Source organism: Pollachius pollachius (assembly GCF_949987615.1).
Source record: "Pollachius pollachius genome assembly, chromosome: 12".
NCBI classification, from domain to species: Eukaryota; Metazoa; Chordata; class Actinopteri; order Gadiformes; family Gadidae; genus Pollachius; species Pollachius pollachius.
Window position 1 is genome coordinate 22,265,201 of NC_136945.1, and position 23,704 is coordinate 22,288,904.

Genomic DNA, 23,704 nt, shown 5'->3' on the forward strand with positions numbered 1-23,704 from the left:
ACGCACACGCACACACACACACACACACACACGTACACACATACACACACACACACACACACACACACACACACACACACACACACACACACACACACACACACACACACACACACACAGCTAGAACCAAACAGTGATGACCTGTTCGGTGAACTGCCGATGTGTGCATTGACTCTGGAGTCCCTCTTCAAAGCGCGTGGGCACTTTGATCAGACCACAGCTATAAGGAGGCTGGAGGAGGCTAACTCATAAAGTGACTTAAAATGGGTTTATCTCGGGGGGCCCCAGTAGTTAGGGCCTCCCTGCCCCTAGGGGGCCCCCAGTGGCCCTAAGGAATACGTGATGTTTCAGGGTCCATCATGGGTTGAAAGTTTGAGTTCTTGGGGCGTGGCAGACGCACGCACACTCTTTTCATTGCGAGTACGACGCTGCATACACGCACACGAGATCAGTGGCAGACTGACGTGGGAGGACATTTCAGACAAGCCTGTAGTGTGTAGAGATGAGGCCAAAGCTGTAATTATCCTAACTAGTTCAACTGTTATTCATGATATTTTTCACAGGATGCTGACAACGAACACAAAGTAACATTTAAATCTGTTGAAAAGATTAAGGCCCTTAAGTATACCTATAATTTATACTACTGAAAACATTGAGAACTAAAATAATCGGGTGGCTTGTAGGCCATCCAATGGAGACAAAAATCGAGTTGGTTTCGTGAATGTGCCATCGCTCTGGTCTTCTTCGGTTGTCTTGTATATTACATTAGTTCAGGTTCAGTCTCTCCAGCAATAGGTCTGCATTGCCCATGCATCCATCACACGTTTTATTCTGTAAATGGACCCCATGCCTCGGGCCAACGTGAACGTTTGAATAGAGCGACCTCTAGTGGATTATTTTCATAGATTATCATTTCACTATCAATGCATACAAAAGTTCCGTCGGTTAACAGAGTTAATCCTCTCTTTTGTGAATTCTCTTTAAATCTAAAATTCGAGGGTCATGTGTTTTTAACGGGTTTGCTTTGATTAATGAGCTGTTTAGTTAATTGTGTGGTCAGTAAGGAAGGAGGCACATTCAGCAGTATGGACGATACGGAAATTAACAAAGGAATTCGTACAAGCGAAATTGAACATGCAATGCAAGAATATGATCGACAGAGGGCGCAAATGTATTATCAAAACGATGGATGGGGAAGTTTTCTCCCGATCTCTGAATAGAGCTACTTCGGAGTTCTGCTGTATTCCTACATAGCAGAAATGTTGTAATTGTTAACAATAACATTAACACAATACAAACTTAACATATGAAACGTATCACCTGAGTATTTAGAAATCTTTCAATAAGATAAATCCAGGCCTATATCTGCTATACAACACAAAGTAGAACAGTGATCAGCTCTATGAGGAACTGATCTGATTGATTTGCATTTTAAGTAAAATTTCGGTTCATGTGGTTTTAACTGTTGATGGCACATATTATTTTGCTCTTTAAGATGTTTTCAAAGTAATCCTTAATAGGATGGATGTTTGCATACGACCTGTCTGTCAGCCTGTCTGTCAGCCTGTTTGACATGTGGCCGGACATGCAGGTTGACAAACAGGCGGTCAAGCAAACAGAGAGACAGACAGAGTAATAGATTAGAGACGGACAGACGTACCAATCGAAACAGAACAAACAGACAGACAGACAAAGAGTGAAAGAGAGCAGACAGAAAGACAGACAGACAGACCGAGCGAATGGCGCAGACAGACAGACAAACAGTGTGAAGGGCACAGACAGACGGACAGACAGAGTGAAAGAGAGCCGACAGACAGACAGCGGACCCAGACCAGTGGTCCTTTGTCTTCTAGAGGACTGATATGGCGCGAAGCACTTCACCTCATTTAAATGACACCTGCGTTGCCACCTCTCTTATCTCTGACTCGGCTAGCTTTCCGTGGAGCAGAGCTGATAACTGCGTCCCAACCGTGCTTATCTATCTCTTCCAGCCGACCAGGTGCTTTCTGGTGACTCAGATCCCACCCCCGGTCTCAGCTCTCCATCGCGGTGACTCTAGTGTGTTCTTTCCTTTACTCATCAGGGCGTTGAGGCCTACGTGAACCAACACCCCCTGGGTCATTGTGACGGTACAGGAGCTGCCCAGGTGACTGTACTGGTGTACAGTGGACTGGTCTAGAGAGAGGACTGGTCTAGAGAGAGGACTGGTATAGATAGTGGACTGGTCTAGAAATTGCACTCGTCCAGATAGTGGACTAATAGAGACAGTTTACTGGTCTACATACTGATGTGGGCTAGATAGATTGGTGACACACACTCAGAAAACACACACACACACACACGCACAAACACAAAGTTACAAACACACACACACGCGCACACACACACGTACACACATCCCCAAGTACATACACCCACCCACACACGGTGAACAACATGACCTTTAGCAATATCTTCCTCTAAATTGACATTTGGGGAAACGGATCAACCACCATCTCTCTTCCCTCTCCCTGGATGACATCACATGCGAATGTCCAAAGGCTGCAGGCCAGCTGTGTGACATCACGTCTCCTTCAGCAGAAGTGTGGAATGCAGAACATGTTTTCTCCAGAACGTCAGAGGTTGCATGCTGCTACCTGCCCAGTCAAATGTAGAGTATGATGTAAAATGCACTACACACACAAACACAAACTACAGACACTACACACAAACACTCTCACACGACAGACACCACAAACACACACACTCGCACAGTACAGACACTACACACAAACAGACACATTTACACACACACACACACACACACCACACATAAACACACTAGATACCACACACAGACACATTCAAGCAAACTTCAGATACCACACACAAAAACACACTCGCACACAAACACCTCACATACAAGAACACACACAGACAAACACACACTACAGGCATAACATCGAACACCGCCACAAACATACATGTAGGCATTACAAACGTTAACATACATGTGACCCCAAACACACACACACACACACACACACACACACACACACACACACACACACACACACACACACACACACACACACACACACACACACAAACACACATAAATTGGAAGTGTCTCGTTAAACGTAGGTGAAATAGACTGCTAGTCTAACTATATGCAGTCTCTGCATTAGTTAAGATGATAACAATGCAAACCCTGCGTGTATGATGGCATGCGTGGCTCGGATAGTACGTGACATTTAAATACCACGCAGCTAATCAGACTTTCAAAGTCAGGGAGTTGGGGAATGCTTTTTTGATTTGGTCAATCTAATCAGTACGTATATGTGTGTGGTAAAGGTTTGAAAAGTCCGACGGAGAAGGAAAGAAAGAAGGGAAATCGAAATGGTTCCGGAAACTGACGTCAGATGGAAAAGGAGTTTCAAGTGACATCATGGGCATTCAAGATTATAGTCGACTTTTTCATATAATAGTATATTATAATAGGCCTGCTACATTCAATAATTTACCATCTGGTATTAATAAACTCATCATATTGTATAATATAATAATTCTTCAAACGATCACATTATAATGTGAAACGATATCCAGCTCTATTAACCCTTTTTAGGTCCAGCGACATTTCTAAACTAAATCCAGCCTTCCTCAATGATGTAATGTTTGTGTCGCTCAAACAGTAAGACTCAAAGTTGTGTTGCTGATTCAACCGGTAAGAGAATCCTTAACAACGTTAACTCGTCGGGAGTTTAATAACTTCGGTTGCTCAGCAGGGGGCGGGCCGACGTGTTGTTGAATAGGAGTCGGTCATTTACGGTAAATTACGGAAAGGAGAGGAAACCACGCCTCGCTCATTGGCCGCGGCCGACGCCGGGCTCGTCGCTGATTGGTCGCCGCTCACCATTGGGTGGGGAGTGACATGGGAAATATACAGCATGTCGGAGCCGGCTGGCGCAGTCTGCTTGATCATAAACTCCGGAGAAGGATACAAACGTTGCGCAAGAATACTCAAAGGTGATCAACAAGGTGGACAGTGTTTGTTTTTCACATCGGGACCTTATCGACAAAACATCTGGTGAAGAAAGAAGCTCCTGCGGCCTCCTTTCACCTCCCATCCGCGAATTCCTCCGTGAATTAAGCGCTTTTAATCTTTTTTTAATACATTTATATTTTTTTAGACTTTGAGGACAGAAACCATGTTTAAAGTGTGCCTCGTGTTGTTTCTGTTCGCCTCCGTTCACTCAGAGTCGGTAAGTTGTCTATTCCATCAGTTTAAAACGTTTTTAATGTGTGTTTTCCCGTGTATCGGTCGACCGGTTGCTTTAATTCGCTCCGAGCCCAATCTCAGTAACTCCTCCCGGGTTACCCCGCGGCACGGTTAGCCTCCTCAGCCTCGGTCCCACTCACTCTGATTTACTCTGAAATCACTTCATACTTTACACCTCCAATGGTAAGGGAGGGACACCGTTTGAGAAAAGACTTAGGGCAAAAGACAATATTGACAAGTTGTCCAAAAGAGTCGGGGAAAGGGCCGCCATGTCCCGTGGTTGTTTGCTAACTAGCGTCAGAGCTACCCGTGTGTTCGGGACCGTGTGTGTGTGTGTGTGTGTGTGTGTGTGTGTGTGTGTTGGTTGGGGCCCGGGACCGTGCTGGGGGGAGCATAGGGGGGGCCCGGGACGAGGGTTCACTGATTCAGCCCATGTGTTCGGGCCCATCATGTTCATAGAGGTACCCTATCTGTTAGGAGACTGTTGGGTGCTTCTGATCAAAGCCCCAGAGTAGACCGTGTTATCGCCCGAGAACAGGTCTCTGACCTGAGGTGAAAGGAATGCGGCCCTGTGGGAGAGTTTGGAGCACAACTTCCCATTTACTCTTCGGAAAGGATGGCTGTGGTTCAATGTTCGGAGCGGAGGTTGTAGGGATTTATTTTTCCCCGCGTAGAGTTTCTGTGGTGAATGTATTAAATGATCCTAGTTGGGTTTTATGTGTGCGCAAATTCAACTCGTGTTATGTTGAGACGGTCCTGTCAAGTGGTGCATGGTTTGTATTTGTTACCCGGTTTATGTCTGAGTCTGTTATTAGAGTTGGTGTCGGTGCGTCGATGTCTTTAACAGCTGTATCAGATTAACTTGACGACATTGGCGGGCTCAGGTGTACCTTCATGAACTATTAATAGTTAGGTGTGTGTGTGTGTGTGTGTGTGTGTGTGTGTGTCACACTTTGTGGGTGGCATCTTGATAGCCCCCTCCATTACTATTCTGCTGTCACACAGCGTCTTGCCCCGGGGGGAGGGGCAGGGTGGGTACAGATGGTGTGTGTGGTGTTAATCTGGTATAAAGGTTGCGGTGCTTCAGACCCAAGGCATTCCTAACCGTCCACCAGTAACCCTCCGATTGGCTGCATGGTATTCCTCTTTCTGATAACCTAAATAATGGTGTATTTTTTCAAATGTGGATGGACCAAACCCTGTAAATCTTGTTATCTCCTCATTGCACAATTAAAATCCCTAATCAAACCAGAACAATCGTAATGATTCAGCCTTCACCCATTAGCTTTTGTCGACGATGGTTTGAATGGTTCTCATCCTGAGCCTGGTGGATGGTCACGGACCAATGAGGGATGAGCTCTGAATGGTTTCTACATGGGTCTGGTCGGCTAAAGTTAAACTTTGCACAGGCAAATGATGCTAGTACCGGACCCGGAACAACAAAGCTGCTGACAGACGGGAGCTAATACCATGCTCGCTACAATCGGTCCAGACCAGCGACCCCACCACCTGACCATCATGTGCTGCTTCCCGGGCGACATTCTCGACTCGCCTAGTGTTGAGGTGACGGGGGACACACCAAGACCTAAACCTTAAAGTCATGATCAAGTTCGTTTTAGTCTGACAAGAGATGCTATTTTGGGAAACGTGTGTGTGTGTGTGGTCGTGCTAGCCTTCAGAACTCTGAAATTCCATAGTGAGAAGGCCTGTGGCCAAGGTCCACGTTTCACCCCAGTCGATCGGTGGATAGGTTCAACCCTTTGGCAGGTAAAACAATTCAGTGTTTGCGTATTAAAACCGACTGCATCAGTGATAGATGTCTCCCCTCAGGCATGGGCACGATTCTGAAAAGTTAATTTAAACAGGCGCACACCCACCCTGGCTGGAGAACGCTCACATTCCTCCTGCTAGCTGGCCGGTGGCAGTGGTTGGCCGAGCTCCTCCGGCGATGCCCTCTCGGAATGTGACCTCTTGAGGGCCTTGGACTGGCCCGTGTGGGGGGTATTTGACACACTTGGAGGGTTCTCAATAGATCCCCCTGGTCCATTTCATAAGGGATGCCCTCCCCACCACCCTACACCCCTGGTAGTCGAGGCCAGCCGTGTGTGACCGGCGTGTATTAGTGTCCCCCTCACTCAAATGGTCTTTTAATTAAAAGCTCTTTCTCCTCTCTCCCTCAGGCTTGTACTCACTCTGACCGCCTCTCTAACGTTATTTCTTTTTTGATCATGCCCTCTCGATTCTCCACTGATTGTGTCCCTCGCCCTCTCCCTCTCTCTCTGATCAATTGTTGGTCCTGTTCTTTTCTTCCTCCCCTCCTCCCCCTCCATAGTCTCCTTCTCTCCCTTCACTTCCCTTTTGAAGGCTGCTTAGCTCCCCCGCTCATCTCTCCCCCCACCGGGGTCGTTACTGGAATTTGGGGTTGGCGCTCCCAGATTATTGATACAATGTTTTGCCGCGCAACAATTGGGTACAAACTGCTCCGGGAAGCACAAGGACCCTTTGGGAAGGCCACAGGCACGACCGGAATGTTGCTTGATTGGGCAGCTTTGTCATTGTTGCCAATCGACCAACCTGATTGGCTATTATCCCCTTTCAGACCATCAAAAGTTAATTTGATTTTGTCCATGCCTCTCCTTGTTGATGTGGTTTCCCATGCTGTGTTTCGCCATATAGAAAATGTGTGCGTTTGCAAGTTTGAGCCTTGTGTCCATTACTGCCACATGCATGTTGAGGCATTTTTCTGCTGTAGTCATGTCGTTTCTGGAGATGATTAGCATCAGTTCAGCCATGCAAGGGAAGAAAACACGTTGTTTTTTTCCTATAACCTCAGCAGTTTCTCTGCCGTGGATATTAAAATGTATGGATTTACATATTATTGTTTAAAGTATTAAAGCAGCCTGTTTCAGGATGTCTGCAAGAGAATAGGAGACGCACATTATGATTTTTATTACTGATATAGATCTCATGATCATGTTTTGACGGAACGGTTACACCCTTTTAGTGTGATCAAATTACTGTCTAACCAAATATTCTAAAACTTTTTAGTGTGATCAGAATGTGTCCACACGTCATAAATTAAAGTGTTGTAAACCTTTGGCTTCAACGCAAGGACACACTTTTCTTTCTCTCTATTGGATTATTATTGATGGTAAGACAACTTTATTTATATAGCGCTTTTCATACACAAGGCAGACTCAAAGTGCTTCACATACATTAAAATGAAATAATAAAAAGTCAGACTTTAGCAGGACTGTAATTGTCCTTAAACCCAGATATTGGAGTTTTAAAGAAGCCATGCTGTACTTTCCTCCCAATTTGAGGAGACCACAACATCCCCCCCCACACACACACACACCCACAATGCCCCAGGCTTTAGCAACACCGCCGTACTGGTATGCAACAAGTTTTGAATTTAGCTCCTAATCATTTGCACGAGAACGAGCCCGCTTATCTCTCTCTGTCCCCCTCCTTCGTTAGCTCTGTTTTTCTTTCTCTCTTATCCCCTCTCGAGCTAGCTTATCTCTCTCTCTCTTTCCTTGTTGTTCTCTTGGCGTTGAACGAGCCGTGCTGGGAGGGAGACTGGGGAACATGATAAATGACGCTGGTAGCTAACGTGTAATAATGGCCGCTTCTTTCCTGTCCGCTGGTCTATAAAATCTCTTTGGACCCTGGAATGTGGGAGGAAGGGGGTGTGGACCAAGAGGGGGTCCCTTCTCCCCTGCGCCTCTGAGAAAAGTTTGAGGAATTTGATTCACCCCTTCTCCCCCCCTCCTCCCCCCACTGGCTCCCTCCTCCCAATCCACCCTTGATATCCAGACGTTTCTTATGTGAACGGTTTAGCACTAATGGCTCCCTCCTGCATGTCTTGAGTTCCAGTCAAAACGGTTTTATTGTTCTAGTACTGACTCCATAACGTGCGGACCGAATGGGTGCAAGCCGAGCCGACTGGGACTTTGGTCGGGAGTTTGTTGTTGTTGTTGTTTGCCGATGATGCATTTAAATGGCAGCACAGGCCTTCATCCGGCAAACAAATGTCCTGCTGGGTGGGGGCTGTGCTGGAGGAGTCTCCACACAAAGGGGAACGGGGTGAGGGTAGCCCAGCCATGGTGGTCCTCCTGTGGGGACGCAGATCGCCTGTCCTGCCTCGACGTCTCCTCCCCTGTCCCGCGCCGATGTCTTCGCCCTGGGCTCGTTGGGGATGCTAACTAATGGACGTAAAATATAAAATGTTCTAGAGCTAATGGTAAGAAACTATATTAGTCCCATGTGGGAAATGTGTCATAGCCGAAAATAGTATTGCATAATTATTATGTACAACAAATATTTTAATATACCAAAACATATCAAATGTAACCCTGACCAGAAACTTATTTAAAATGAATGGATTCTGCCCAAACCACCGATTGTATGGTGGCATTTTTGTCTCATTCTGTTGGGACGGTGGTTTCTGGTGTGTGGTGACCCGTGATTCTCGAGGGAAATGGAGGTTGACCAGTCTGGCCGCAGTCCCTTGGATCCAACTTGTTGTTGTGGGCAGTCTGGCTGTTGATTCACCAGTAATGGATCATTCATTCTCCATCAGGCCCCCCTGCTGCACCGGTTTAGGGGACACTTGGCATCGGCAATGTTATTTAAGGTCCCACGGAAGCAGGGTTTTACTCGTGTGTGTGTGTATGTGTGTGTCCGCTCGGTCACATCCTGTTGATGACCACACCCTGATGATTACCACCACATTAACCCTGCTACTCATGAGCCACAGGGAAGATAACACACTTTATTCTTTGTTTATCTTTCCTCCACCCTCTCGCTGCTGCGAGAGGGTGGAGGAAAGAGGGCTATTTGACCCTCCAAAGTCCAACACGCTCACTCCAACATTGCCTTTCCATGAATAAAGAGTGTTGTTCTTTCAGTTCTCCCTCACCCGGTAAGGTTCTGTTCTACGGTGAAAGGCCTTTTGCAGAGGACAGTGATTGCGTAGCCAAATTCTCCCTGACCAGCCAACAGGAAGAAAGAGACCCACAGTCCTCCAACCAGTCAGGAAGTTTTCCAGAGCTAGCACTAGTCGTGTTGCTTTGTGAGTGCGTGTATTACAGTTTAGCCACCAGAACTAGAGTTAAATGAAGCTGGATCGTAGCCCGTGGATGATCTGCTCTACAGACTGTTTGCTAAATGGCTCAGCCGCTTGTAAACATGGGCGTCTGCGCTCTCAGGAAGTGATTTCAAACGAGAGGGAAGTCTGTGTTGATGGTTCTCTGTGGGAGATTCCCATTAACACCAGTTTAGCCCCTTTTGGCATCCTTATAAAGGCTTCATTACCAACTTCCGGAGTTACTTTAATCTGAGACTTCCTATTCTGGGTTTTTTCTCCAGTTATTACTTCCTGTCTTTTGAGATCGGGATTCTCTGGCAGATAATAAATCTACTGCTATGGTTTCTTTGATCCGAGGATTGAGTTTGACTGACTCAGTTTGACATACTTCAAAGGCGTTGAGGGGGGGATGGGGAAACCCAACAGAAAGCCCTGTTTTACAAAGAAGATTCCTGTGTTATGTTCCTCTTCAATGACCACAGGCTATCGGTGTAGCCCTCATAGAGTTTACAACGGTAGGCGTCTGAACAGGCAGCTTGCATGACTTCATCCCACAGAGGAAGCTAAAAATCAGACCTCGGGACATTCCCTCTCTAGAGGTAGACGCCAGCGAAACTCGATTAAGACTTATCAAAGAGTCAATCAGCCACCTTTGTTCCTCTCACGGCAGCAAGGAAACAGATTTGATTTCAAGTGGTCCACGGATGAGGCAGTGAATAATTGTCTTATCTCAGTGCTATTTATAGTACAGGTAATGAGCTAGGCTTCCTCATGGCTAACAGTTGCTAGATTAAAATCCATTGCAAATTTTGGTTAATGCATAATAAAAAAAAATGGATTGGAATAACGCGCGTCTCATGCAAGCTTTGAGCGTCGCGCTTGACCTGGTTAATTGATCGGGTTAAGTAGCTCGCTGGTGAACTGCTAAACAGTTTATCTTTGTACTGGACAGTAATCCGGTTTGGACGTTTTGAGTCCCATGAACAAAGCCGTGCATCATGTGGCCAATTAAGGTTTGAGTCGGGGAAACCCCCACAGGAGTTACGGACAGTAGTCCCTAGATTTATGTAACGCAATGGGAGTCTTCCATTTAAAAAAAAACGTCTATCAGATGCCTAACGATCTGCTTGCAGGTTGTTGTTACATCCCAAATGGTTCCCATAGTGCCCCCTTGCCATGATTGTTGGAAAGACGGCTATAGATAGACATGGAGAAGGTGGAAGGAATCTAGAGGCCTTTTGTCTGGAGAAAATGGCAGAGGTGTGTGTCTCTGTGCACGTGACCTGACAATCAGGACTCTATGTGGACGTGCGACTGCGTCATTGCTGGCTTTGATGCCAGCGCCCCCGCCTTCCCACACTGGCACTGGGGGGGTCAGGGCCTTGATGTTTGTTCAGAGACAGTTTGTCCTCTGTCCCGACCATATGGACATGACTGTGGTCCCGAGGCTTCGGTTACTGATTTGTCCTGCATGAGGGTATGATAATACGGGGTCCGGCGCAATGCATTTCATTATCATTATCCTAGTAATCATGACCCTGACATCAATGCAGAAGTTTTAGAGGTTTCGTAGACGGATGTGTGTCACCCTCCTTGTAGCGAAAGGCTGCACCACCGGCTATTCTTCATCCACAGCCAAGGTTTTCCCTATCGGTAAAGATGCATCACAAATGGGGTTTTAACAAGGTGATATGGTGGAAGTAATGGCCAGTGGGGTTTAAGACTATAGTGCAGGACATTGTGTTTCAGTTTCACTTGGCACTTAAGCTAATCTATGGACAAAGAGCCTCCTGAGCCTCTGAGGAAAAAGAGGTGGTTTGGGGGGGGAGGGACCTGGGGGTTACACCAGTGATTGGTCAGAGGGCCGGGGTAACAACAAGTGACTGGCCTTTTCCCCAGAGGTCAAGAGACGTCCGACGTGACAAAGAATACGGAAGCCCACTCTGGCATGCTGGTACTTTCTGCTGTGGCCTTTGAGGGCCCGGCCGGGGCTGGCCGTGTGAACGGACCAGATGCCTCTCCGCGGAGGGCAGATGGGACGGATTGTTCCGGCCTTTAATGAAGGCGGCGCCACCCCGGGCTTAGCCCCCGGTCGCCGTGGTTATTGATATGCCCCAGAGGCGTCGGACGGCTTTGTTCCGGCCCCCGGGGAAGAGAGGGATCTCATTGGCCGAGCGGCGGGTGGTTTGACAGGGTGGCCTTTCAGATTGTGTTAAAAAACAAAGTGGACACATTGAGGACCTCTGTGTTAACAGAGGACGGCAGCAGAGGCTGTTCTACTCACTGTTTTTCCGGGCAGATTATGGTTCTAATGAAAGGAACCAGATTCATGAGCCTGGCTCGTCTTGCAGCATCAGGCGGGCCTCTCTTTGACCGGCTGCTGTAGAAGGGCGGTGTCGGTTAAGGAACCCGGTTAACATGCCAGTAGCCACACAAGTCAGGGGTTTGATCCCGCCGTCACCATTGTGCCCTTGAGCAAGGCACTTAACCCCAGATTGCTCGCAGGGAGATGGGCCCTCAAATAATAGATCATTGTAAGTCACTTTGGATAAAAGCGTCGGCTAAATGCTTTAACAAATAAACAAGCAAATGATAGATCGGCAGGTCAAACAAGGACCGTTGCTTCATTAACTACAATGTGTGTCTCGTTAAGAATTCATGCTCAACTACTTTTCCACCAGCCACCGAAGGCGCCTACAAGGAAATGATCGGTGATATCATCCCACTCTGACAACTGCCTGGCTCGCATTAGAGGCCAGCCAACATCGTGGGGGTCCCGTGAGCGCAGTCATCTGATTGGACAGGCACGTGTGTTCTGATGGGTAAATCTGGGAGAGCAGTTTCATGATCAAAGGAGGGAGTCGGCCTTTCATGTAGAACACGCAACGTGTTCTGTAAAAGATGTGGAAGTTCCTCAAGCTGAGGAACTCCCTTGAGGAAGTTTCCAAGTTGCGTTTCTCTGCTTTCGTTTTTTGGTAAACCTTTCCCTGGTGTATAATATTCCCAGTTGGGTTGGGTTTTTGGGGTTTAACCTGTTCAGAAGCCAAAGGGAATTTTTCTTTGTGAACAAACCTTTGTTTTGATTGCATAATCATTTAGGGAGTCGACGTTGACTATTTAAAAAGAAAAAATCCCAACTCCAGTTTCCTCTTCCTGAAGTGCGCTGTATCACATGACCGAGGCCTTGTTTTGTCGACCAATAGAATTTTCTTTAATGGCGCTCGTTTGGAAACTCCATGCAACATGACCACCAGTAAAACCAGAGTTCAGCGTCTGAACGGAACAAAGAATCTCTTTGTTGGATTACTTGTTAAGGTGAGACAGCCTCGAGGTAAAAGATTATCTCAAGAGATTAGGCAATAGAGTTGAGACCTGTGCTTCAAAGTAAGATCTTATCACTCGGAATACGAAGTAGTCATTATGCTCATTTATCTTGGACATCTGTTGTTCATACTGGGATGTGTGTACGGTTGTATTTTTACTCGTGCGTCATTTTCTGTTTAATTTCCATGGGAATATTTAATTATGGATATCTGATCATAGCAAACCTATCCTGTTAGACGAGCCAAGCACCGTTTGGAACAAACAGTGAATTTACTTTCTGCTTGTGCTGATAATGCTCAAGGTTTTCTGGGCAATCACAAGGAAACGTTTTCTCCACCTCCTCTGGGGGAGTGGGTAGGCAGTGCGCCCTTATCAACTGCTTCCTGCTAACCTATGGTCAGCGAGTATTACTCCATGACTCGCGGGAAGAGTGGCGCGTTGTTGCTTTGCATGCATTTGTATTAATTTGAAGGCCAGGTGTTGACCCTGACCAAACCTGTCAGATGTGCACTCTTCTTCGGTCCGTGAGGCTGCTCCCTTCGTCGAGTGGTGGTGCACGTGACAGGACCGTTGTGATGAGGAGGTCTGCGGTGGTGGACCCGTCAAGGCCTTGTGAAGGGATTTGTGTTCTAATGGAGGCCTTGTGTCTCTGGGGGAGGCAGGTCATTGAGTTGTTGTTATGGTGTTCCACCCCCGGCCAAAAGATCCCAGTTTTCGCCTGTGGACGTTGCAGAGCACGTCGCCACCCCTTCCTGCTCCTTATGACGTGTATCTGGAGTCCCTTCGTTAGAGTGTCTGCTGAACAGGCTACTGGGGCCCGAGTGTGAGGTTGTTGTTGTTGTTGTGGTTTGTTGCTCATGGGCTTCTGGATCCTGAACCAGTTGGCCGGGAGTGATCCTGTTCCCTGACTCTATCGCCGTGTCTCCGCTGCAGAACCTGCTACAGCCTGCCCCGACAAAACGAAGGGAATGTCAAAGGTTTGAGTGATTTCTAAAGGCAGCAGCAAGGCATAGATTCAAACCAGTGATCTTTATCTGCAGGTGGTTTCCATATCAACAAAGAAGGGGCTGTCGTCTCGTCTTTTGTGTTCTCGTGAACGTGACGCACAGGTGTGTGCATGTCGACACACATCGTCCTGGAGACTGTAAGTGCGCGAGGCCAGGCTCTGGCCTCCTTCCCGGTTGGGTTGTGCCTCTCTGGGAGAGCGTGCGTGCAGTCGCGGTCGGCGATATCCTGCCGAACTGATAATAAACTCACTGACATCATCCACCGCCAAAGCCTCCGCCCTCCCCATGGCCTGCTGTTTGATGCGAGTCCTCGTGCCGGGCCCCTCTCCGTCGTAGCAGCGACCTGTCGGGACGGGTCTGAACACCTCACGGGGGCGGCAGGGGGCCAGGTATGTCGTCAGGGAGAGCAGACGCCCGCATAGTGGCGTGTACGCTGTAATTTGGACCTGGTCTCTCGCTGTACGCCGGGGGGAAACACACAGGACCCCCCCCCTCCCAGGGCAGTCAGTCGTTGAGCTGTTCTGTACCTGGGTTCAGGGTTGTGGCTTCGGGTCAGTCAAGTAGTTTTGGGCCTGGGTGGGGAGTGGGGAGTGATTTGCAGGTTTGCTAAAGGGCAACCCTCCCTGAACTAAAGAAGGAAGATGGTTATGCTGTCCTCCTTCTATAATGCCACCACACTGCAGTGAGCCTGCCTGTCTGTGGGTCCTCACCGTTCCCTCCCCATTGGTCCTACAAGGTGTCCGTCATCGTTGAGAGCACTTTGCGTGTCCTCAGGACTTGGTGTTTCTTCAGTCATGTGAGTCATGCTTTTGGAAGGCCTCCCTGCATTGGCGTGCACGGTGCGACTGCGACTCCAATGAGTCCGGTGCACGTTTGGTGACTCAGCAGGCGTGTGTGTGTGTGTGTGTGTGGGACCCCACATCGACTGAACACAAGGAGAGGAAATGAAGGGCAGGCGCTCCCCAGTTTACCAGCGCGGATTAGAGGCACGCACACACACACTTTACCTCTGTGTGGGGTTTCAAAGAGGGCATAGCGGGGGTTTAAGGCTGCTTTTGAATTCCCTTTACAAACTGCGTCTTTGTCGGCCTTTGATTGTGAAACAACAGAGTGAAACAGGGTCATTGAGGGAGTGTTTTTGTGTAAAGGGGTTCTTTCAATGAGTCAATACGTACAAATGAAATGGCTTCGCTTGGGCAGAATGGACAAAGCGGAGACGGAGGAGATATACCAAAACAAAAGGGAGAAAGGGAATGGAGGAACACAGGAGTGGCCGGCTTAGAGAAGGCCGCATCCAGACCCTCATACCTTCCAGCGCAGGGAGGAGGCCTCAAGATGGCTGCCTCCCCCACACACACACACACACACACACACACACACACACACACACACACACACACACACACACACACACACACACACACACACACACACACACACACACACACACACACACACACACACACACACACACTCTAGAAAGGGGGGGGGGGTTGGTAAGAAAAGCCACTAGTTCTGAAGTCGGCTGGAACCAATTATGGTGTGGGCGCATGATGTCACGCGCGTGTCTCCTAGAGACGGGGGCTTGTGAATGCCTTTCCCAATGCTCTTGCATTCGTTTCATGTGTTTTTAGCGTTTTTAAACATCTTCTCAGGCAGATCGTATAGCCTGCCTTCTCCCCTCTGTTAACCGTTTAGTTCATAGTTTCCTTCCACCCGCACCCATATGTTGCTGTTTAGCAGCACACAGCACTCCTTATCGCCCTCACTGTCGACATAATAAACAACTGGACGGGCCTTGTCCCAGTCGCTCTGTGTGAATAACTTCAGATAAGGGTTGCTTGCCGTAGCCTAACTGGTCAGCCGTTCCCACTGAGAGGCTACAGCGCTACGAGCATTGTAGCCTGACTCAGCCCTCAACCGTAAACCTCTCTCTGCTCCACTTAATTCAGTCCAGTCATCTGCTGGCCAGCTTTACTTGGCCTAGCTGCTCCATTCCTATTGGGCGGTTCAACGCTGCTGGAATAGCCGCCTGTGTTCTTACACACCTCCACTATTAACTCAGTTTAGTCATCTGTTAGCCTAGCCCACCGTGGACCATTCGCATTACGATGCACAATGCTACTTGCCTATCAGCTATCACTATTTTACACTTCTAACCTTTTAGTGTTTAAACTAGCAGAGGTGATCCCTGGGTTTGGATGAAGTGATGTGGAGGGATTGTGTCTGTACTCACGAAGGAAGGATGGGGAGGCTGAGGAAACAGACCCCCTTCCTTGTGATCTCCTTCTAGAGACCACCATCCTTGCCCCTCAAACGGTTGCCTTCTGGGGGTAGGGTCACTCACTATCTCTTGACTTGGTCTCGCCCTTGTTTCTCTGCCCTCTTTGTTTGTGTGTGTGTGTGTGTGTGGTCATGTTAATTAGGTTGATAGAGGTTTGGTGGGGTGTTAATAAGACCCCAAACCCCCCCCCCGGGCAAATGGGCGATGAAATTAGGTGTGCTAATGGGATTAGCATAGCATGCTCTCCCCTCATTGGGATTACAGAACGACTGTGGACCCTCTGCTGTTGTCATGCAGGACGCTGTTTGTGTGGGTCTTTAAAACAGCAAGGGGGGGCTGGTCTTCATAGTAATTGGACATCTGCTACGGAATACTTTGAATCTCCTCATTAAAAAGCCTCCTCGTTTGTGAAAAGGTTATTAATGAGGTTGAGTTCTCGAGGGACGGTTCTTACAGCCGGTTGTGGGGGCGCTTGTGGAATCCGATGTCTTGGTTTCCTGAATCCTCCGTTGTGTCCATTGAGTGGCTGCTGACGGCTTCATTAGAGATCGGACGCTCAGGTGTTGGTGTCTCTGAACCGTTTCAATGACTTTCACTTTGGCAAGCGGATCAGATCTCTTGGACGGCTTGGAAAGAGCAAACAAGCCACCACTGTTGACTTTACTAGATGAGTCAATCCAAACAGGAGCACTGCAGCTTTCAATTCCTCGAATGAGTTAAGATTAGAGCACAGAAACTGCAGAAATCCCCCACTGTCTCAGGTGGTTGAAACCAGTGTCCCTGAAGCCTCCTGTATACTTGGCCCTGTTGAATTAGACGGTCTAGGAGTGGAACAGTAGTCATACGTTCTTTGTGATAACAGTGTGCATCGTTAATGTCAGTGTTTGTCCGTGTGAGGCACCAGACAATGAGCAGGGGAAGAAATATTGAAGAGCCTAAAGCAGCACTTCAGACCTACATGGTTGTAATTATCCCCACTGTTTGAGGATTTACTGTTGACTCGGCTGACAGTCGGAGGAGAGGAATGATTTTCCTCGTCCTTGTACCAAGTGGTGTCTCTCCAGGCTACTGAAGTGTTTACTACAGGGACTACTACAGTTTACTCTTGTGGGTCCCGGTGGATGACTCCTCCAGACATGATGTTGCCTTAGAGTTCTTGAAAACTGCCTTCCTTCTGGTCATTAGTTTTAGTCACCGGTGGGAACAACGTTTCTTAATGTATTCATGAGTTTTCCCTTTTTGTTTGAGGTCGCTTGCTACTTACTTTCAGATGGTTGAGATGCCCACAGCGATTTAGCACACTTGTCCATCACATCCCAGTCACTGAGTGAATGTGATCCGATGGGAAGGGAATGTTTTTGGATTCCTCTTCGCAATGACCTGTGTCACGGCCGTCAACTCAATGTCTCTCTAGCTTTTGTCCTAAACACAAAGACTGAAAACAGACCAGGCTGGTTTTCACCCTGGTGCAGTGATTGTCCTCACTCTGGATGGCCTTAACATTTAGTCATTTAGCAGGAGCCGTACAGAATCAGTCGCTACAAAAGGAGTGCTGCACAACCTCGTTAAAGAGACCGAACTAGGAAACCAAACCCTTGAGGAAGGAGTCGACCCTGAGGTTTGACCCTGGTGTTGACCCCAGTACGGGTCTCTCTGTAAAACCTCCGGGGGGGACTCTGTCAGCTCATCTCTGTACTGCCTTGCTCGAGGGCTTGTGATCTTACCCTGGCCTCCCCGTGCTGCCCCAGCAGGTGCGGGAGATGGAGACATGGAGTCCCACGACGCAGCCTGACGACCTGGTGTCGTCGGGGGATTCCCCCAACGGCTCGGACTTCGCCTTCACCGAGGACACGCACACCACAGTCGAAGACGATACGCTGTACGATGACGAAGATGACGAGGAGGAGTCGGAGTTCTCCGGATCCGGTGATGGAGGTCAGTACCGAGATGTTTTCGGAACAACTTTATGTGTGCTGTAAATGTTAATGTATTTATTAGGATATTGCTACTGTAGTCTCAAAACACCACTAGACCTTGGATTCATTATTACCTCTTTGGGATTTCATTGGAGTAGTTACAAGGAAATGTTGAGATTTTGTTTGGTGAACTGGAATAACTTTCTGTGGGTTTGTGTTCTGGAGTGTTCCTTGTACTCTGCTGACTAACCCCTTCACACGGCATCCTCTAACCTTCCTCTTCCTCCCTCCACAGCCACCACCGTGCCCACCCGATGGAACCAGGAGAAGACGCCAGCCATGGTGAGGAACCAGTACATCCACCTTGTTGAGACCAGTGGTCTCCCCTCTACCCAGTGGGGGGGATGTTGGGATAATGATACATCAGACACCTTTGTATTTGATGCCTCAAATACAAAGGTATTTGAGGCATCAAGTCAGTACTTATTGTTGAAGGGAATCCTGCTCTATTGTAGTCGAAAGAAATGGTGGAAAATGTCTGCCTTTTGTGGCGTGTATTGAGAAACGCAAACTATGTAAAAGAAAAAAAAAAATGGAATAGTTGTATGGTTTGAAGTTGGTGATGGCTTGGAATCTGTTATGGCATGGAGGTTTTTTTTTTGTGATCTTTAACATAAGGATGATGATATGAATTTTGGACGAAATCCACTCCGCTTTCCTTCAGTTAGTTTGAGTCTGTGTCGTCCAGCCACGGTTCTAACATCACCTTGGCTCCTCCTCTCCCCAGCCTGACGTGAACGACAATAAGATCCCAGAGCCGGTGCGACCGGCCCTGCCCACGGTGGACGAGGTGGAGGTGGTGCAGAAGAGCAACGAGATCCCCCTGCACCGCAACGAAGTGCCCTCCTCCAACGAGGAGCAGCCCTCCAACGTGCTCATGTCCCACGCCAGCGACGAGAGCATCTTCAACAAGACTGAGGTCCTCGCAGGTCAGTAGAGCAAGCTCCGCGCCGCACCCACCCCACCCACTGGCTGACGGGTTCTTGGCACGGTGCCCTTAATGTGTAGGACGGGGTTCGCTTATGAAGACGAAGGAGGTTTATGGCACTGAAACTCCCAACACTTGAGTGATGGAATTGTACCGTGTTTGGCGATGGGGTGGCTGGAAAATAGATCAAACATACCGAAGCGATTTCCAAGACCCTTGATTCTCGTATCTAAGGCGGCTTACAAACACCCTGACATCATCACCTACTACTGCTATGATGGTGAAGATGCCAGAAGGCAAACACACTTCTATGAATGGTTGATGGTATGGATTTGTTTGAAAGTATAAACGCATCAAAATCGGTGACACTTTTGTTTTTCATCGTAAATGAAACACGACAATCGTGGACATGGGTCGGTTTATACTTTGAAACCGATCAATGTATATAAACAATATAACGGTATCTAATCCCGCTGAAGTCCGAGTGTTGACGGTCTCCTCGTCCTGTCCTTCCAGCTCTGATCGCAGGGGGCGCTGTGGGGCTGATCTTCGCTGTGCTGCTCATTCTGCTGCTCATCTACCGCATGAAGAAGAAGGACGAGGGCAGCTACGACCTGGGCAAGAAGCCCATCTACAAGAAGGCCCCCACCACGGAGATATACGCATAGTCCCGCCCCCCCTGACCCCTGAACCCTGATCAAGACCCCCGGATACGGACCCAGCCCCCACCCTCACTCAGTGCCTGAAACCCACCCCCCCGCTGGGCCTCAACGCCCCGCCCAATGACATTCAGTAGCAGCCAATCAGGGAGGGAGACCGCTTCAACTGAGCACTGACTGACTCCGCCCCCCCCTCCTCATCCTCCTCAATATTCAATACATCTATTGGTGCTCTTCTTTCCAATCAGAGGCTTTGTTCTTAGATTTGTTTTATTGTTTTTAGTTTTTTGAGAAGAAGCGAGAGGGGAGAACCGTTTCAGCTCCAAACCAGTTCGGTACGAGACCACCATTTTGATTAGAATTTACTTTTTTGTTTTCATTTTGGTTTCGTCTCCCCATGTAAATAGCATCTACAACTTTATCGACAATTGAGGACTTTGTAAATAAATGGCAAAGTCTTCTCTTGCATTTCTCTTTCGTACCCCCCCCCCCCCCCACCTCTCTCTGTCCCCCCGGTCCTCCATTTTGTAACACTAACACTGTGCAATGCCAAGCGCTCATCGCGGTACACGTTCAGCTCCACTTATTTATTTTCCTTGTCCTTTTACCTCCTCCGGCTCCTCATTGGTCCACTCCTCAACCAATGAGGAGTCTGTTTTAGATTTTTTTTTTTTATTGAATCTTGTTCTGGTATCGCAGAGCTCCACTTTACTGTAGTTAATTATTTGTTATGTCTTTGTGTCTTCAACGTCATGCAGAGATTTCAACCGTTTATTGTGACGTACGTTTTCCTTCTCTAAATAAAAGATTTCCTTTTATGCTCGGGAAGAAATGTCACCCCGTGTTGTCAGAAGGTACTTTCCCTGTCGATCAGAAACCATCACCGCCCACTGGTGGCATTTCAGGACCTTACCGCGGCACCCACCACAGGCCTGCCGTACCCTGGGCTGATTCAGAGCAGTCCTCCTGGGTAAATAGTTACAGCACTCTTAGAAATCATTCATTCCTTCTGACGTGAGTCAGGCTTCAAATTCAGCCACACGGAAAGACTCGGAGATTTACCCTCAAGTCGGACGTTACCGGAAGAAAACAATAGAATAGAATGAGTTTAACTAGGCTTTTATAACCAACTGTGACTTGACCACTTTTTTCAATCATTGGTGAGTCTAAACTTCTAAGTCCCAGGATATAGCAAACATTGACAGAAGGTAGGATTCTGCCCCTTGGGTACTGGTTCATGGTGTTCTAGTGCTGGTTCAAAGAACTTTCTCTATTACTGGTTCCTGGGACTTTTTCTAGTACTGGTTCTTTTGCTGGTTCTTGGTACTGATTCATAGTACTGGTTTGTGATACTTGTTCATAGTCCTGCTTCATGGGACTGATTCATAGTACTTGTTCTAGTACTGGTTTGTGATACTTGTTCTAGTTCTGGTTCGTCGACATGCCTGGGAGAGAAGTCTGTAGTATAATTGTCCTTCTCTCTCCAGCATTGGTTTGGTGAATCGGATCACTGAGTTCTGGCCGAGGCAGCGCATTCCAGACCGGCCCACCAGCCTTTGGGTGTTGCGGGGGGGGGGGGGGGAAGACATCACACAACCACCAGCCTGTGGTTATGTGGGGGGAGGGCGGCTGTGGACATCAGCGTGCGCTTTAGAAGTCGACCCTCTGAAAGATAATATTTCCTGCTTATCTTGACCCTAACGGTGGAGCCACCGCAGGCCCCCGCCCCGCCTTTTGAGCCACAGTCACGACACACAAGAATCCGGCAGTTGGTCTCTTATGATAAACTCTTTGTCGTTTTCAAGCTATTCCGTGTTACTCAATCTCTCCGAAGTTTGTCAAATAAGCTAGACTCTCAAGCTATTTTTGTTTATTTTCTGTCCTGTGTTTTGTGAGTTTTAGTTCAGTAAGCTTCATCATGGGGGTATTATTAGTACTCCTCTTCCTCAGATTAACTAACACACTGTATTTATAAAGTTCTGGTTCCAACAGACACACACGGGTCTAGTAAGGGTCTGTACATAGTTTGGATTACATGTTGGTACGTCATTTTCTCATACGCATCGCAATATACACAACCCAAATCCTACCAAATATTTAAATGCCAAATTATTATTTTTCTTTTTGTCTCTTTGGTTTGTATTGCTTATAGCTTCTATTGCTCCACAGCCGTATTAATGTTTAAGTTCTGGTTGTGATTATACTGTAAGTGCTTGGAATCAAACTCTTACCTCTTCTGTTGAGGGTCGAGTTGTTTATTTTCGATACTACCGATGCATATACTAACTCTCATTCTTTCTCTGTTTGTTGGTTTTATTTTCAGGATTTGACCAACATTTTTCTTTTGCTTCATTAATTTAACTCAATATTGTATGGCCTTCTTCCCTGCCCCTCCTCCCTTGTTAAGCTGTTGTATATGTGATTTTAAAAGGTTTATACACACTAGGTGGAGATTTTCAAAAGCAAATAGTTATAAGACAGTTTTTTAAGAGTTTCTATTATCTTTTAGACTTTTTGTTTTGAAGCGCTATGTATTTATGTGTTTTTATTTTTTTGTTATTGTAGAAGAAGGATTTCTCATGTGGTCTGTGTTCATCGCTTGGTCTTTTAAGGGATGTTGTACCGACGAGATGGCCTCAAGAGATTTGGTTCCAGATTAACAGTTTGAAATGAAAGCTTCACAAAACATATCACTGCCGTGTTTTCAGTGGTTCAAACTGCCAGGGTTAGCATCACTCGGCTAGCTAAGTGGTGTTAACCTTAGCCGTTGTGCTAAGTGTCTGTTAGCCCATCGGTTGCTCAAATACTTTCAGGCCCTGGTTCCTGCTACTGCTAATGGCTAATTGGTAAATGATTGGCTGGTGAAACCACCATCACTTAGCTAGCTAGCTAAGCAAATTCTATCCTGGAGGTTGTTGAAGTGCATTTCATTTCATTAGCTCAAATTGTGTTCCCTCTTAATCTCATACGTTCTTCGTAAAGAAAATTGAAGAAACGCTCCGATCATCATTCACGGTATTAAAGCGTTTATTAATTGAACGGTTCACACTCTGCTTCGATCAGGAACCAGTCACCCCCAGTAAAGTGATCCCTCACCAAACAAATGCCTTTTTAATAACATGGACCTCCCGCAGTAAGCATGTCATTAAACATCTCTCCATCTGGAAGCAGACTCCTCTGTGGAGAGTTCCAGATACTCCCGATTACTACCCAGAACCCCCATGGAAACAGTTCAGATGTTAATCTGCTCCCAGCTCTGGTCACTTTGGCTCAGGAGAGAAATGTCCTGGAGCAGCACATGGTCAAACCCATGGGCACCAACCAATGAATCATTGGTTTCTGCATGCCGGGCCTGGTTTTATTATTTGAAATAAAGCTATTTTTATGCAAAATACAGTTTTTTGTTTGAGTATTTCTTTTACTCAAAGCTTTTATTCAGCCACTATCAACATGAGCTTTCTAGATAGGGTGGGATTGGTTGAAGGGGGCTTGGTTTAGGTCATGTGACACCTCCTGGGTCTGCGGTGTCGGCCCGACCCTTGACCTGGGATTGACCTGACACGATAAACACACCAGGAGGAACACATCGTAACCTGGAGCCGTCGTGTAGGGGACTTTGAGAGCAGGTTTGACTGGCAGAAAGGGTTTGTCTGTGTGTGTGTGTGTGTGTGTGTGTGGGGGGGGGGGGGGGGGGGGGGAATTATCGTTGGAATTAGAGGAAGTTATATTGTGTGGGTATTAGGTAACATGGATGATGAAGGAAAAACCTTGAGGAAGTAAGGTTGAAACTGATCTTCTCATCAAAATGGACCTCTGAAACTCTGTAGGCTGTTGGTGAGCTGTGTGTGTGTGTGTGTGTGTGTGTGTGAGAGCAGACACGCTGCTGCCTGTGTGATTATCTTCGGCACTCGCCATACGGCCTCGTACTCGCCACCCGGTCACAGCCGTGCTGATAGTCAGCAGAAACAGCTCTCCTTCTCCTGGGACATTTCCTAAATATACAGCAGGTCACTTTTATATCTTTACCTTCTCTCTAACTAGCTCTCTCCCTCTCTTTCTCTCATTTCTCTCCCTCCCTCTCTCTCTCCGCCCCTCTCCTCTTCCCTCTATCTCTCTCTCCCACTCTCTCTCAATCTCTCTCTCTCCCCCTCCCTCTCTCCCCCTCCCTCTCTCCCC

The 23,704-nt window shown here is 47.5% G+C and overlaps 1 protein-coding gene across 2 annotated transcripts; it reads left to right on the top strand.

The window, feature by feature from the left end:
* The first annotated feature begins 3,946 nt into the window (after positions 1-3,946).
* sdc4 (syndecan 4) lies at positions 3,947-22,922 on the top strand. Of its 2 annotated transcripts, none has more exons than XM_079748268.1 (5): positions 3,947-4,241; positions 17,714-17,900; positions 18,177-18,223; positions 18,669-18,870; positions 19,386-22,922. In XM_079748268.1, exons 1-5 carry the CDS (start codon positions 4,188-4,190, stop codon positions 19,535-19,537), a joined length of 642 nt encoding a protein of 213 aa, XP_079604394.1. In that variant the 5' UTR covers positions 3,947-4,187; the 3' UTR covers positions 19,538-22,922. The 2 variants fall into 2 exon arrangements, with proteins under 2 accessions (XP_079604394.1, XP_079604395.1); XM_079748269.1 differs by having other exon boundaries at positions 17,717-17,900.
* The last annotated feature ends 782 nt before the right edge of the window (positions 22,923-23,704 follow it).